This window comes from Malaya genurostris, chromosome 2 (genome assembly GCF_030247185.1).
Source record: "Malaya genurostris strain Urasoe2022 chromosome 2, Malgen_1.1, whole genome shotgun sequence".
In the NCBI taxonomy this organism is placed as follows: domain Eukaryota; kingdom Metazoa; phylum Arthropoda; class Insecta; order Diptera; family Culicidae; genus Malaya; species Malaya genurostris.
The window spans coordinates 39,931,581-39,944,759 of record NC_080571.1 but is presented as its reverse complement, the minus strand read 5'-3'; the positions used below and the strand labels follow the sequence as shown (position 1 = coordinate 39,944,759).

The window sequence follows — 13,179 nt, the reverse complement described above, 5'->3', positions numbered from 1 at the left end:
ACATCGAAATCCTTGACATTTTCAGTGAAGGTGGAAAGATGAAAACGCTCGGCTAACTATGTTTTGCCAAATTGGATTTGACAGCCGCCACTGGATCAATTTTGGTAGCCGTCTGGTGACCATAGCTGCCCTGAAGCCAAAAGGCCGAGCGGGATTATGCCGTCAGTTTAGCGTCCATGCGGCAAACTAGATTCGTCGTCACCGATATTTTATGTTCACTGAAGTCAGTATGTCAGGGCCAGTCTTGTATCGAAACGGAAGGGTTCTGACAAAAAACAATGACGGTGCACTAAAGGCACTTTCACTGTGCCGTCACGGAACCAAACCGGATCGGAAAGGTGTGAATAATCCTTAGAAGCATTACTTTGCTAATCGAACAAATAATCGCGGAAAATGCGATTATTTCGACTAACAGAAAAAACTTATCGATTAAATTTCATTCGATTATTAAGGTAATTAATCGATTATTCGGTCGATTTTTAGTCAGACACCCCTAGAGTCTAGACGTGAGTGCTTGCGGCAGCATGTTTTCATCCGTACAGCGATGCGTGATTCTGGAAGTTGTTCTTTTTGCTGAAAATTGTAATTTTTAGTGTTCAATTCATACAAAATACCACCAGTGGCTAGTAGGCGATCAACATGGGTTTGACGAAACAATATCTGTCGTACAAGGCAGTCGCTAATTTCAATTTAATCGCGAGTGGTCGCGCCAATGTGACATTCGTTTCCGTGGGTGGTGTCGATGGCCGATTTGTGGCCGTCGCCGGAGCCGAAAAGGTACTGATTTGGAACACCAGGTAACGGATTGAAGGTTCTTTTTAAGTTCTAATTGATGAATTAGTTGTATTTTCAAGGCTTGGAGAAAAAGTTCTTGAATTTACACGGGATAAGCAGGAAGTAACCTATCTTCGGCCAAGCCCGGATCAGAAACATCTTGCGGTAGGTTATATAGATGGAGTGATAGAAATTTTTGCCTTCGAAAGTCAACAATCAACGTGTACTTTCGCCTCACATCGGTCCGCTGTGAGTGCGTTAAACTTTGACCTCATTGGCTTGAAACTAGTTTCCGGAGGCTTGGATAACGATTTGGTCGTCTCGGATGTGGTAGCTCAAAGCGGAAAATGTCGCTTAGTTGGCCACAATGCACCTATTACGGATGCGACTTTTATGCAGAAGTATCATGATGTTGTACTATCGAGCTCGAAAGATACTCAGATTAAGTTTTGGAATATGGAGACGCAAAGTTGCTTTAAAACGATCATCGATCATAGAACCGAAGTTTGGAGCATTGCTCTGATGAGAGGAGATGACTTCCTCGTAGCTGGATCAGGAGATTCACAACTTACGGTGTACAAAATTGTCGAAAACAGCAAATATGAGCAACAGGAGTCTACAGCGAGCCCGGACGATTTAGATTTGGAATTGGAGGCGAGCTGTCCGTTCCGGTGTACCCAAACAGGAAGTATCCAGCGTTCAGGGTCCGGCAGAACGATGAACCTGATAGTGGAAGGTAATGGACAGATATTGGGATGCCATGGAACTGATCGAAAAATCGAACTGTTCTATTTCTACAGCGTCGATGAAGCGCTGATTCGTTTAACGAAACGACTTAAAAAATTGGATACCAAATCTAAACAAATCGAGTCTAACCGTCAACTCTCATTGACCGACGAAATCAAACGGCTACCGGTAATTCCCGTTCCGGAAAAGATTAAATCTTTTGATCTGCTGCTCGGAACCGGTAACGAGCTTCGAATTTGCGTAACCTACATAAAAAATTTACTACAAGTTTACACGTTGAACGTGTCAGAAAAACACGCTGAGTCGAAGGTCATTCACACCATCCGTCAGCAGGGTCACCTGTCGGACGTTCGAAGCGTGACGTTCAGTTCGGATAGTTTGGCAATCGCTTCAGGCAGCGGAGAATCGTTGAAACTTTGGAGCCGAGCGTCGCAAGCGTGTCTGCGAACCGTTGAAACTGGGTACGTCGTCAGTTCCTGTTTCGTACCGGGCGATCGGCACGTTCTGGTCGGACTGAAAACGGGCGAGCTGTTGATTGTGGATATCGTGATTGGGGAGATCATCGAACGGGTCAAAGCACACGAGAAGGAACTGTGGAGTATCGCACTGTGTCCGGATATGCGCGGTTGTGTTTCCGGTGGCGGCGATACGACGGTGAAGTTCTGGAGCTTCGAGCTCATCGCGGACCCCAACCGAGCGGATAACAGTGAAGTGAAGGTAACTTTTTTGTAATGATTTAGTAGTCGCTTCCTTCTAACAGTGCCAACTTTTCCACCCAGATTCTTTCGCTTCTTCACAAGAATGTGCTCAAACTGGAAGAAACAGTCCTGTGCGTTCGTCTGTCACGGAATAACAAATACATTGCCGTCGCCCTGCTGGACTCGACCGTGAAGATCTTTTTCTTGGATACGCTTAAATTTTACCTTTCGCTGTACGGCCATAAGCTACCGGTCATTTGTATGGATATCTCGTACGATTCTAATCTTATAGTAACCGGATCAGCAGACCGGAGTATTAAAATTTGGGGCATGGATTTCGGTGACTGCCATCGATCGCTCATAGCACATGAAAACTCCATCATGGGATTGCAGTTTATACCCAAAACGCACATGTTTTTCTCGTGCAGCAAAGATGGTAAACTGAAGCAATGGGACGCCGATAGTTTCGAGAAGATAGTAACATTACCCGGTCACGTGGGTGAAGCTCACGGATTGGCGGTAAGTCCTAATGGGAAGTTTGTGGTAAGCTGCGGATCCGATCGTACACTTCGGCTGTACGAAAGAACCGACGAACCGCTGGTATTGCAAGACGTGCAAGAGGAAGAACGCGAAGAGTTGGAAAACAGTACCCTGGCGACAGGCGATGAATCCAACGTTCCGGGTTTACCAGGGTTAAAAATGCCTTCCCGAAAAACGATCGGATCGGAAAAAGCTGCCGAAAATATACTGGAATGTCTAGAGATTAGCAAAAATTTCGAGCAAGGTGACAGCCAAAACATCATCCCTCCGCTGATGTATGCGTACGAAGCTACCAACACGGACGATTTCCTGATCGCAGTTCTGACACGCATTCGGGCAAGCGATCTGCAAGAAGCCTTACTTCTGCTTCCGTTTTCCAGCGCGTGCGAACTGTTGGAACGCGTACCGAAACTGACGACCGCAAGACAGGATCAAACGGAAACCATCTGCAAGGTCGTGCTGTTCCTTTTCCGAATCCATCAAAAACCAATCGTTAACAATCAGATTCTGCTGCCGGTGATTCAGGAAATTATCGACAAGCTGCAGGGTGCCATCGTGGAACAGAGGGACATGATTGGGGTCAATTACCATGGAATGCAGATGCTGCAAAGGGAAGTGGAAGCCAACCAAGGTGTGGAATTGTTCCGCGATGCTACGAAGAGTAGACGAATGAAAGATCAGCGACGCAAACGGAAAGAACTGGCCAAAAGAACATTTGTACAAATTAGTACATAATTACAATAAAATTTTCGGAATTTACCGAACATTCTTCAACACAATAAAAGCACTCGTTTTTTGTTGTTGTTGCAGTAAAGGTCTATTCTACTTGCTAGGCTAGCGTCTACGTCGATCGTAGTCTCGTTCACGATCGTAGTCCCGGTCTCGATTTCGCTCGTAGTCTCTCTCTCGGTGGTCTCGATCTCTGTCGCGTTCACGATCCCGTTCCCGATCTCGATCGCCATGACGTCGATCTCGATCCCGTTCGTCTATCCGTTCCCGCTCATGTCGCCGTTGGCGATCGCGATCCTTCTCCCGTGCCTCTCGCTCCTTGTAACGGTGATCCGTTGCTGGCCTACAACCAATAATTTTACCCATGATTCAACGATTAATTTTATTGTAGACTTACTCTCTTTTATCGTAATCCCGTTCCCTGTCCCTTCCTCTATCATAATCACGATACCGTTCCTGCCCGCGATCCCGGTGCGTTCCGGAGTCTTTGGATTTTTCAAGTTGGCGCTCTCTGGATACCGACCGTTCCCGTTTACTTTCCCTAATTTTGATGGTTTCCAGCTTTTTCTCCTTCTCTTTAGCTTTCAATGCTTCCGCTATTTCTTCGAGATTTTCGTCATCGCTGGGCATTTCCTCGTCTAAATCATCATCGAGAGCGGAAACCTTCGGTTCGAGCTCATTGTTTTCCTCCAACACATGCCGCTTCTGTATTCTCGGTAGAATTATGTCACACACTCGCTCTTCCCGCAACAAATCATCGATAAATTCATCCATATGCACTAGCTCGTAGTGACCCATTCGATTCTGTCGCCTCAGCTTACGGTTGTCGTTGTACAGGGGTTCCAGATACTTATAACAATCCAGTGACGAGCCGGTTAGTCTCAAATAAAACGCTCCCAATGCTCGCACATACTTGAACTCTTCGTTCTTGATAAACTCCACCACAATATCCTTTTCGGGCTGAATCTGGAGCATTTTAAGTGTGAGGCACAAAAACGGCGTCGGTTTGATGTTTCCACCGAATACGCCACCAAGAAATCGAATATCCATCGCCTTATCGACAAGCAATTCGGCGGTCAGAGCAAAACATTGCTCTTTCCAGTACTTTGAATCGTAAATACGGGACCGAATAATTTTTTCAATCAAATACTGTGGGTTAGTTCCGTGCACATTTTTTGCATCTTTCACTGTACGGTTGGCCATCGTCTCGAGGAATAACTAAATGGGTAATACGCGAGAAAAGCTACGGAAATATTGTAAACAAACGCTAACCAAGCTGAGGCCAAAGGCCATGAAGTGTATTGGAAACGAGATAGATGTTCACTCAGTTTTCTAAACTGAGGTTGTCAACATCGGAACTCAAATTTAGTTGCAGCGGCACGCACAGTTACTACACGATCATTTAAATCAAGTAAAAATTCGTTTTAATATCAAAAAGTGTCTACCCACCCTCTTAAAAAAATAGTGTCTTTCTCATATCAATCATACTATCATATATAATACTGTGGTATTCTTCATAATAATTTTCTTCGATTCTCGAGAGAATAACCGAGATCGGTTTGTTTGACCGTCTATTGATAAAAACTATCAATTGGAGGAGATTTGAGCTCGTTTTAAATTTTTTTTACGGTTTGTCGCCCTTTTCAGTGCTGGTATAAAATTTTTACCACACTTTACCCTATATTTCCGGATCCGAAAGCCGGATCAAAATAATATTCAGGAATTTTTGCCAGCAGCGTTTGAGCGAATGGCTTCAATCGCACTCAGACTATCTGTGAAGAGAAAATAATGGTTTGGAGAGCTTCTAATATCAGTTTACCTACCAATATTCCTTCAATGCCATTCCCTTTTTCAAATGAAATCGATTTAGGCGATATAACTGAAAATAAAATGATCTACCTACAAGATCAAATTTTTCAAATGATCATCCGAATGAATTCGACTTCATCACTTTTTGAAGCATTTCAAATCGGATGGCAATTTGCAAATAATATTATAATGAATTTGAAATTTAACAGTAATGTTAAATAATTATTCGAATATTTTAAATTGGAATGCTCGATCTTTAAAATCGAGTGAAGATGAATTTTATAATTTTCTCAGAGTTCACAAAATTCATATTGCCATTGTGACAGACACTTTTCTTGAACCAAATGTCAAATTGAAAAGTAATCCACATTATGTGGTTCATCGATTTGACAGGTTTACTGGAATGGGTTGCCATTTTTGTCCAACGGCAAATTAAACATCGAATTTTACCTTCTTTCACTACTAAAGTTATTGAAACGAACCTTCGAATATATACGCGCTTCCAAGTTTTTTACGCATCGAATTTTACCATATTTATTAGGTACTTTATGGAAAATATACAATGGGTAAACATGCTTCATTTTATATGTAGACTATCGAAAAGGACTTCCGGTGAAACCCTCAACGAGTGAACACGTCGTATCGTGTTAGTGCGGTGAAAATTCGAGTATTTCGCGAGAAAGAAAGGATTTTCATCCGTACTTCGGTGACTCCACGTTGTCACATAGCGAGGGTTTCACTTGTAGTCCAGTGAAAAGAAAGTCCATTGGACTATAAACGAAAGCTAACTGGCAATATAGCTAAATCGCTGTGCCATCAATCGGCGTCATCTCAAGTGAGGTGACGCCACCAGAAGTGAAGAAGAAGAAGAAGACTATCGAAAGCATGACAAAATTACCAGATAAATGCAACATATTTTTCGCAGATACTATTGATCGGACTGACTATTTTCAATGACTTTCTGACTTTGCACGAAGATTAATTTCAAAATTTTACTTACTGACTTGAATAAAATTGATCTTGAGTATGATATTTATTTATTCTGTAGCATTCGTCACTTCTATGATACTAGGAATCTTTCTAAAAAACTATCTGCGTGCCGATACTTCTTTTGCACAGGAATCGCGTTCGTACACATTCAAGTGAAAACAAGAATGGCTTGTTCGATTCGTTCAAAAGTCTTCGTCGAATGGTCGAAATTAACGAAAAAAAAACAAATCAACAACTGATGGTTTTAAGTTAGATTTGCTTTGTTCTCATATATGTACGATGTTTGAAAGTTTGCGATCGATTCGAACGTAAACAGTAACGCGAATTTGACATACTTTCGAACGTATCGCATACGGCCGTAAACAAGAGGGTGAGAGTGTATATTCACCCAAAAGAAGAATGACAACAAATTTGTGAAGTAAAGAACAATTCAACATCTTTTTCATTTGGCGTACAATTTTATTTACAAATCACTATCCCAATAATTGTTCACAGTTAAATCGTTTTTTAGCTTACTCTTGCATCACATAATTCTACCATACAAATAGTTTTTCGTTTTCCTAAGAGGCATCAATTATGCTGCAAGTACTGTTTTTTGCTATCCTAAGACATATTTTCCATTGGCAGCAGTAAAATTTGACAACCCTAATATGCTGATACTGAATACTAACAGCCTGAAATCAGTAGATTCGACTGCGAATACAAATTCATAATTTTCTAAACTATATCTTGTTTTATAAAATCAACTAATCTAATAGATTAAATAAATAGGCTTATATTAGATTATGTTTTGTATGTGTAGGTAAATATACTACGCAACCACTAGCTAAGCAGTTGTGGCCCAAACGTAAAATATTTCAAAGAGATGACGGCTTCTCGATTGAGAAATAGTATACTTAAAAAAACTGATATGAAATAATATGGCGAGTTTGAATTCAAATGAATGAAAGAGTTATTATCAATCACATTTTTGAAGCATCGAAATGCTCGCTGAGAGTTTTGAATTCAACGCTCAAGAATCTCGGCGAAATCCCTTCATCCCTTAACCGGCGCATAGTTTCCTAGAAAGTTATGGATTCGTTCTTATTTGTGCTAGAGTTGCGTTCACAAATTTAAACGTAGATAAGAGTAAAGCCCCTGAATTAGTTCAATCTTCTGTTCTAGTCTGGCAGATCTATGCTAATGATCGGTACCACCGGCTTGAGATGGTCGTTCTTTTTGCTTAGCGCTTTTTTGCCCTTCTTTCCATACTTTTCAAACTCGTCCAATTGCACACTGGTATCCAAAGGAACACTTTGCCCAGCACTTTCCGTGTGATATGATATGTTACCGTACTCTTGCAAGCAGGGGAGTACACCCAGAAGGAATTGGCAGAAATTTTTCCTTATGCCGAACCACCCTGTGTGAATGAAAATATGATCAACGTTGAATGCTTAATTGAATGAATAATAAAACATTGCTTACACTTGTTGCCACCTTTGGCATTGAAACTCAGCAAAATCAGTACAAATAATGCCGTTAGCAGTGGTCCAGCCACTGCGATAAATGGCCAATCCAAGTCCTCGTCCAGTTTGTCCGCCAGCAAAACTTGAAACATCAAAATTGGAAGCACAGTGGCACAGTTGCCAATAGCTGAGTTGATGGCGGATTTTTTCTGCTGTGAGGAAACTTCTGGTGTTCGTAGTAGGATTCCGCAAAATATTATACTGTATAGTACGGCTACTAAGCTGAGACATAGTACAATCCAGAGTGGTACGAAAACTACTTCCCAACTCCAAGAAACAAATCCGTCTAATTTAAGTGGCAGGAACACGAATTGGAGAGCGTTGACAGCACAAAACAGTTCCAACTGGAAGAGATTGAATTTTATACTGAGTCCAAATACCTTAGTGATGAATTTACCTCAAAAGACCTGTCATGCTTGACGGCCCAAACGCAAGCTCCCACGCTAGCGACGCTACCGAAGATAAGCGGAATAAACACCAGCACCCAGAGGTGCCGCCCGGAGGTTAATCTATCACAGGCCAGCAGTTCGAACATCAGTAAAATAAGATGCAAGGATAACGATATAAGCATTGCTTTGAAGTGCGAGTATGAATCTCCCTCAACTCTGCAATAGAAAATCGGGAATATTTACGGAATAAAGAAAACGGAATATGGTTACCTGTAATGTGGGTACCGACACCAAACTACAGCTCCAACGATTGCTCCAAGTGTGGCAACTGTTTTCCATATCCACAGCGGAACAAATATTACCCAGTATGGCCAATCTATAGTGAGATAAGTCAACTAGTTAGCTGTACTATTGAATGGAAGCAGTTTCTTACCAATGAATTCATCCAACCGAAGGCAGAACAGAATCGTAAATGTAAACAAACAGCAATGTACCACGAATTTACTTGAAACAAGAAAATATAAAATCTTTGTATTTTGAAATTCCATACAAGATATTTCGATCGATAGCAACCTTGAAAAACGCTCGTTCCGATATTCATTATTTTTAGTAACCCTGAGAAAGCGAAATGAGCACGTCGTCATGAACTTACCTCGGATTGAAGTCTTGAAACAATGATTGCAGATTCATCGTGGTACCGATATTTGTTAATTGCAGTCACTCTGTCATGGCTATTGCGTGGATCGTGAATAACCAACACGAAAATTTGCTTGCACTAATTACTTTGTTATTGAACAAAAAAGTAAGCACTTCTTGACGTACTGAAGACAACTTCAATGCCTTGACAAAAAGTTCAATCACAAATCGTAAAGAAAACGATCGTCTTCCTCCGAACAGCCGTCGTGCCATATCACGGACCACAGTATACCAGGTGTGAACTTTTGTCAATTTGAGTATGTGTTAGTTCGGTACACTGCTAAAAAATCTTTCTCTATTTGGAAATTCCGATTACCATTTAATTAATTCGTGATTATGATCAAACGATTGGAAACCAATTGAAAAATTTATATGGGACAACTTTAGTCAAAAACTTGCGACAAACAATTGTGAATTTTGATTCAATTACAATACGAGTTTGAACCTCAACCATTATGTCTAGTTGTTTCAAGCTAGGCCCATTTCTCTCCAAGTATACAGGGATGGAGGGGGATGACACCAAAGATAAATAATAAAGACATGTATGTGCCTACAATAATTTAAAAAAATCTGGTTCGTACCCGGTACTTTCTAAAATGACCGCACTCACCGCTTTATGGAGCGCAAGATTAATTGCATTGTTATCATTTCGATTAAAATGTGCCATGAGTAGGGCAGAATCAAATGTCAACATTGTCACTCATTTTGATGCCATAATATAAAGAGACAATTGTTAAAAATAACCAACAAGATAAGCAAAACGAATCGCCAAACGAAAAAAACGGAGAAGCACGAAAAATGGACATCCAAAGCTAGGTCATCATGCTGAAGATTTTGATTTTTAACATTTATACAATCTACTCTGATTTTTTCGTAGTACATAATGGAACGTCGGAAATCTACTGTGTTAGCACTTGGAATTCCGAGCTTTCCGAGCTACCTTTACTTCTAACGCGAAAAGTATACATTGTAGCTCCCATTTAACTGCTGTAATTTATATCTGCTGTAAACTGTCCTTTCGCTATTAATTCAAATACACGAGAGATCATGGTGTTAGCTGATTACATCAAAACAAACAAAATATTGAGTGTACCATAAAATCTCAATATATACATATGAGCTAACGAATCGAAAAGTTCTCACCGTTTGACATTTGTGTTATAAGAGCAAATTCAGCAGCTGCAAGATTCATATGGGTGGTCTATAATGTAAATGAAACTGAAACAAACGTATCCCCAGCAATCAGTTTTAGTTTTATTTATTCGACCAGTTCTACTGTCAAATTTAAAACTGGTATACACTGCCGTTCTATTTTTTCTATATTTGAAACACAGATAAAACGCTACTGGGGCTGCCAGTTTATTTCGTTATAATTTCTAGATTTAAATTTTAAAACTGACATAAATTATGCATCTAGAACTAGAACACTCCTGAATATGCCCTAAATGTGATGATGGGAACTCAACAGTGCAACCAGTTTTTCACCATTGTTGCCAGTTTCATGGAGGACCGTAGATGTGCGCCAAAAAAAGATCGTCTGGAAATTCGTTTGTGATGACACTTAAAAACTTCACTTCAAACCCTAAAGGATAAATCGTTTTTTTTTCTTACAGCCGCTTGTTTATCTTTACTGCGCATAGTAACGGATGGTTTTGGATCGGTTGTCTTTTGCTTTTGAGTTTTTTCGGGTTAGAAACATTACCATGGTGATTTGTACGTTGTTTATAATAGTATTTGCTTGTGTAAATTAAGCTTATTGGAAAAATCACGACTGGGTTGAATATTTACAGCTTAGTAAATATTAGCTAGAAACTTAAGCCAATTTGGTTTATTTCAGACGAGTAGAGAGCAATATCCTAACATTAACATCGAGACAACGCTTTTGTCCAGTGCTTATAATTACACAGCTCATCTAGAGAAGTTACTTCCGGTTAACCAATGAACTGGAAAATCGAATCGGTATCATGTACAGCTTCAACTCCTGGCTTCTAGCATTTCAAGACTTTCATTATGAAGAGTTTAGAGAAGAGATACTTAACAATATATGCTTCCGGGCTCATCAAAATTTCTTTTCAGTCATGCCACTATTAAATCAATTTTAAATTCGACACGAAATAAAAGTGAGGATCTCCGGTACCAAACATCACAGTAAAATCGAATTTAAGTTGTGTCCAAACAGAGAACGAAGAGAGCTCCTTCCAGCTAAACATGCGGTGGAAAATATACTTGGCGGTAACAATAAGTCTACCGGGAATTAGTACAACACTCTGGTGAACGGCCTAAATGTCAAAATTGGAATTGAACAAAATCAATACTTAATTCGAACTCTCTGTGCGAAAAAATGGGTTACCGACGAAACAATAAATATGAAAATCTACCGGAACATTGTTATTTCTATGATCGGTGTGATGATATGCTCAAACTAATCGTCAATGTCTGCGAGGTACTGACTTTTGAAAACGTCAGTATACTTTTGCAAATATGCTGTTTAATGTTGGAACCGGTACAAATTTCAGAATAGTTCTTAAATGGATAATTTTCAAAAGGTCAGATATTCTTATAATAGAGTAACATTCATGCCATAAACTAATATTTAGTTTTGTTACATCTTCAAGCTCTGAGCAAATTTTGTGCTAAGGAACTTAAGATCATGACGGTTTCACCAATTCAAAACCAATATCAGTTTACTTTCAGCAAATTGTTAAAAATATTATGACCGTCAGAGGAACAGGGACAGGGATATCTTTGGTTAAACTTTCAAAAGGTCACAATAAATTGAAAAATTTGATATGGGGACTTCACGTTCCCATCTACTGAATTCAACGTTTTTTTTGAACCATTCATAATTTCATTATTCCAATCTGCTGACGATTTCATGTTGACACTCAGTGATTGTCAAGAACTAGAGATGGGCAATTCGTTCGCGAACGGTTCAAAAGAACTAGTTCTTTTAAAAGAATGAACGAGCTAGAGTTCTTTTTACGAGAACGGTAGTTCCTCAGTTCAAAGTCGAGGGATATTTTTTTTGTTTTTTTTGAGCTCGTTTGACCTATTTTCAAGAACGTTACTAATAAGAAAGTTTCGTCACGAAACCTCAGTTCTACTTCGAGGGACCTTTTTTTCTCGCTTAAGCTTACAAAAGTAAGTTCTCGTTTAATCTTTGAACAAACAAACCAACTATGAATAGAACGAACGAACGGCTCTGGAGAACTAGTTCTTTCAACAGAACTCTGCATCACTGAACGGTTCTTGGAAATGAACTGTTTTGCCCATCTCTATCAAGAACAGTAACAAAAACTTTTGAATAGATCGCATGTTCTTTGACTTTTTTTTCCACGGTTAGCAACGCTTTCAAACGGATCGATATAGATGTTTGGTTATATGTAGTTTTTTTCGCTTTCCATTTACTTTTCGTGTTGTATTTGAAAAAAATAGATCTGTCGTCCCCCTAGGGAAACTTATGGCGTTTTCACTTGAAGCCCAATCCAGTTTCGACCCCAACTGCTGTCAAATGTATGGACTAGACTAGAGTGCCTATAACCAGAGTAACGACAGCTGTTCGTTTGGAATGACAGCTTCCAGCAACGAGCAAACGACCTGTCAATTACACTGCCCACTGCCAACATTTCGGATTAGATATTTTGAATTGTTGCCAACATTATGGATGACAACTCGTCACTCTGGTTATAGGCACTCTAAACTAGACAGCAGTTGGGTTGAGACCAGAGATGCCATTTATACAGATTTATCTGTATTATACAGATTTTTACACACGCATACAGATTTCTTATATATATATCTCCCAAAAAGCAAAATAAAAACTTTTTCGTATTAGCAATCTATTAGTATTTGATTGCAGTGACGAGAAGCAAAGTCTTGGTCTCATTGAATCTCCCATTCTACAGCCATAATGTGTTGGAATAATATCTTTTAACGTCCTTTTATTGTTGAAATTTAGTTTTGTTAGTGAATACATATTTTTTATAGAGAGTAATACAGATTTCCTATGAAAATATCTGGCATCTCTGGTTGAGACTATGCTAAAGACTTTCCCCCAAATCTCGGCAAACATTAAAACAACTGAAATTCCGGGTATTTATCATTCGACAGATAATTTTAGTCTTTAAATATTTATAAATTGAACCAGAAAAACTTTTAAAATAAGTCTACACATTTACAGTTGAAAGCTTTTCTGTATTCGAAACTATTATATTTAAAAGTATAACCTTAATTGTATAAGTGACTAAATGCATGTATGCGTTCGTTTCGGATAACTTATTGTTTTGATGTCAAACAATGGGT

General features: G+C 39.5%; 3 protein-coding genes across 3 annotated transcripts; 1 reads left to right on the top strand and 2 right to left on the bottom strand.

Annotated features, from left to right (window-relative positions):
- Positions 1–244: 244 nt before the first annotated feature.
- On the top strand, positions 245–3,543 carry LOC131429464 (WD repeat-containing protein 3). The gene is made up of 3 exons (XM_058593604.1): positions 245–797; positions 855–2,238; positions 2,301–3,543. Exons 1-3 carry the CDS (start codon positions 640–642, stop codon positions 3,492–3,494), a joined length of 2,736 nt encoding a protein of 911 aa, XP_058449587.1. The 5' UTR covers positions 245–639; the 3' UTR covers positions 3,495–3,543.
- On the bottom strand, positions 3,534–4,812 carry LOC131429465 (pre-mRNA-splicing factor 38). The gene is made up of 2 exons (XM_058593605.1): positions 3,886–4,812; positions 3,534–3,831 (listed from the first exon to the last, which is right to left on the bottom strand). The coding sequence occupies exons 1-2, from the start codon at positions 4,689–4,691 to the stop codon at positions 3,594–3,596; spliced, it is 1,044 nt and encodes a 347-aa protein (XP_058449588.1). The 5' UTR covers positions 4,692–4,812; the 3' UTR covers positions 3,534–3,593.
- A 1,913-nt stretch (positions 4,813–6,725) lies between these two features.
- Positions 6,726–9,106, bottom strand: LOC131431258 (transmembrane protein 185B). Its single transcript, XM_058596864.1, has 6 exons — positions 8,834–9,106; positions 8,615–8,685; positions 8,452–8,557; positions 8,190–8,397; positions 7,752–8,136; positions 6,726–7,686 (listed from the first exon to the last, which is right to left on the bottom strand). The coding sequence occupies exons 1-6, from the start codon at positions 8,869–8,871 to the stop codon at positions 7,448–7,450; spliced, it is 1,047 nt and encodes a 348-aa protein (XP_058452847.1). The 5' UTR covers positions 8,872–9,106; the 3' UTR covers positions 6,726–7,447.
- Positions 9,107–13,179: the final 4,073 nt, after the last annotated feature.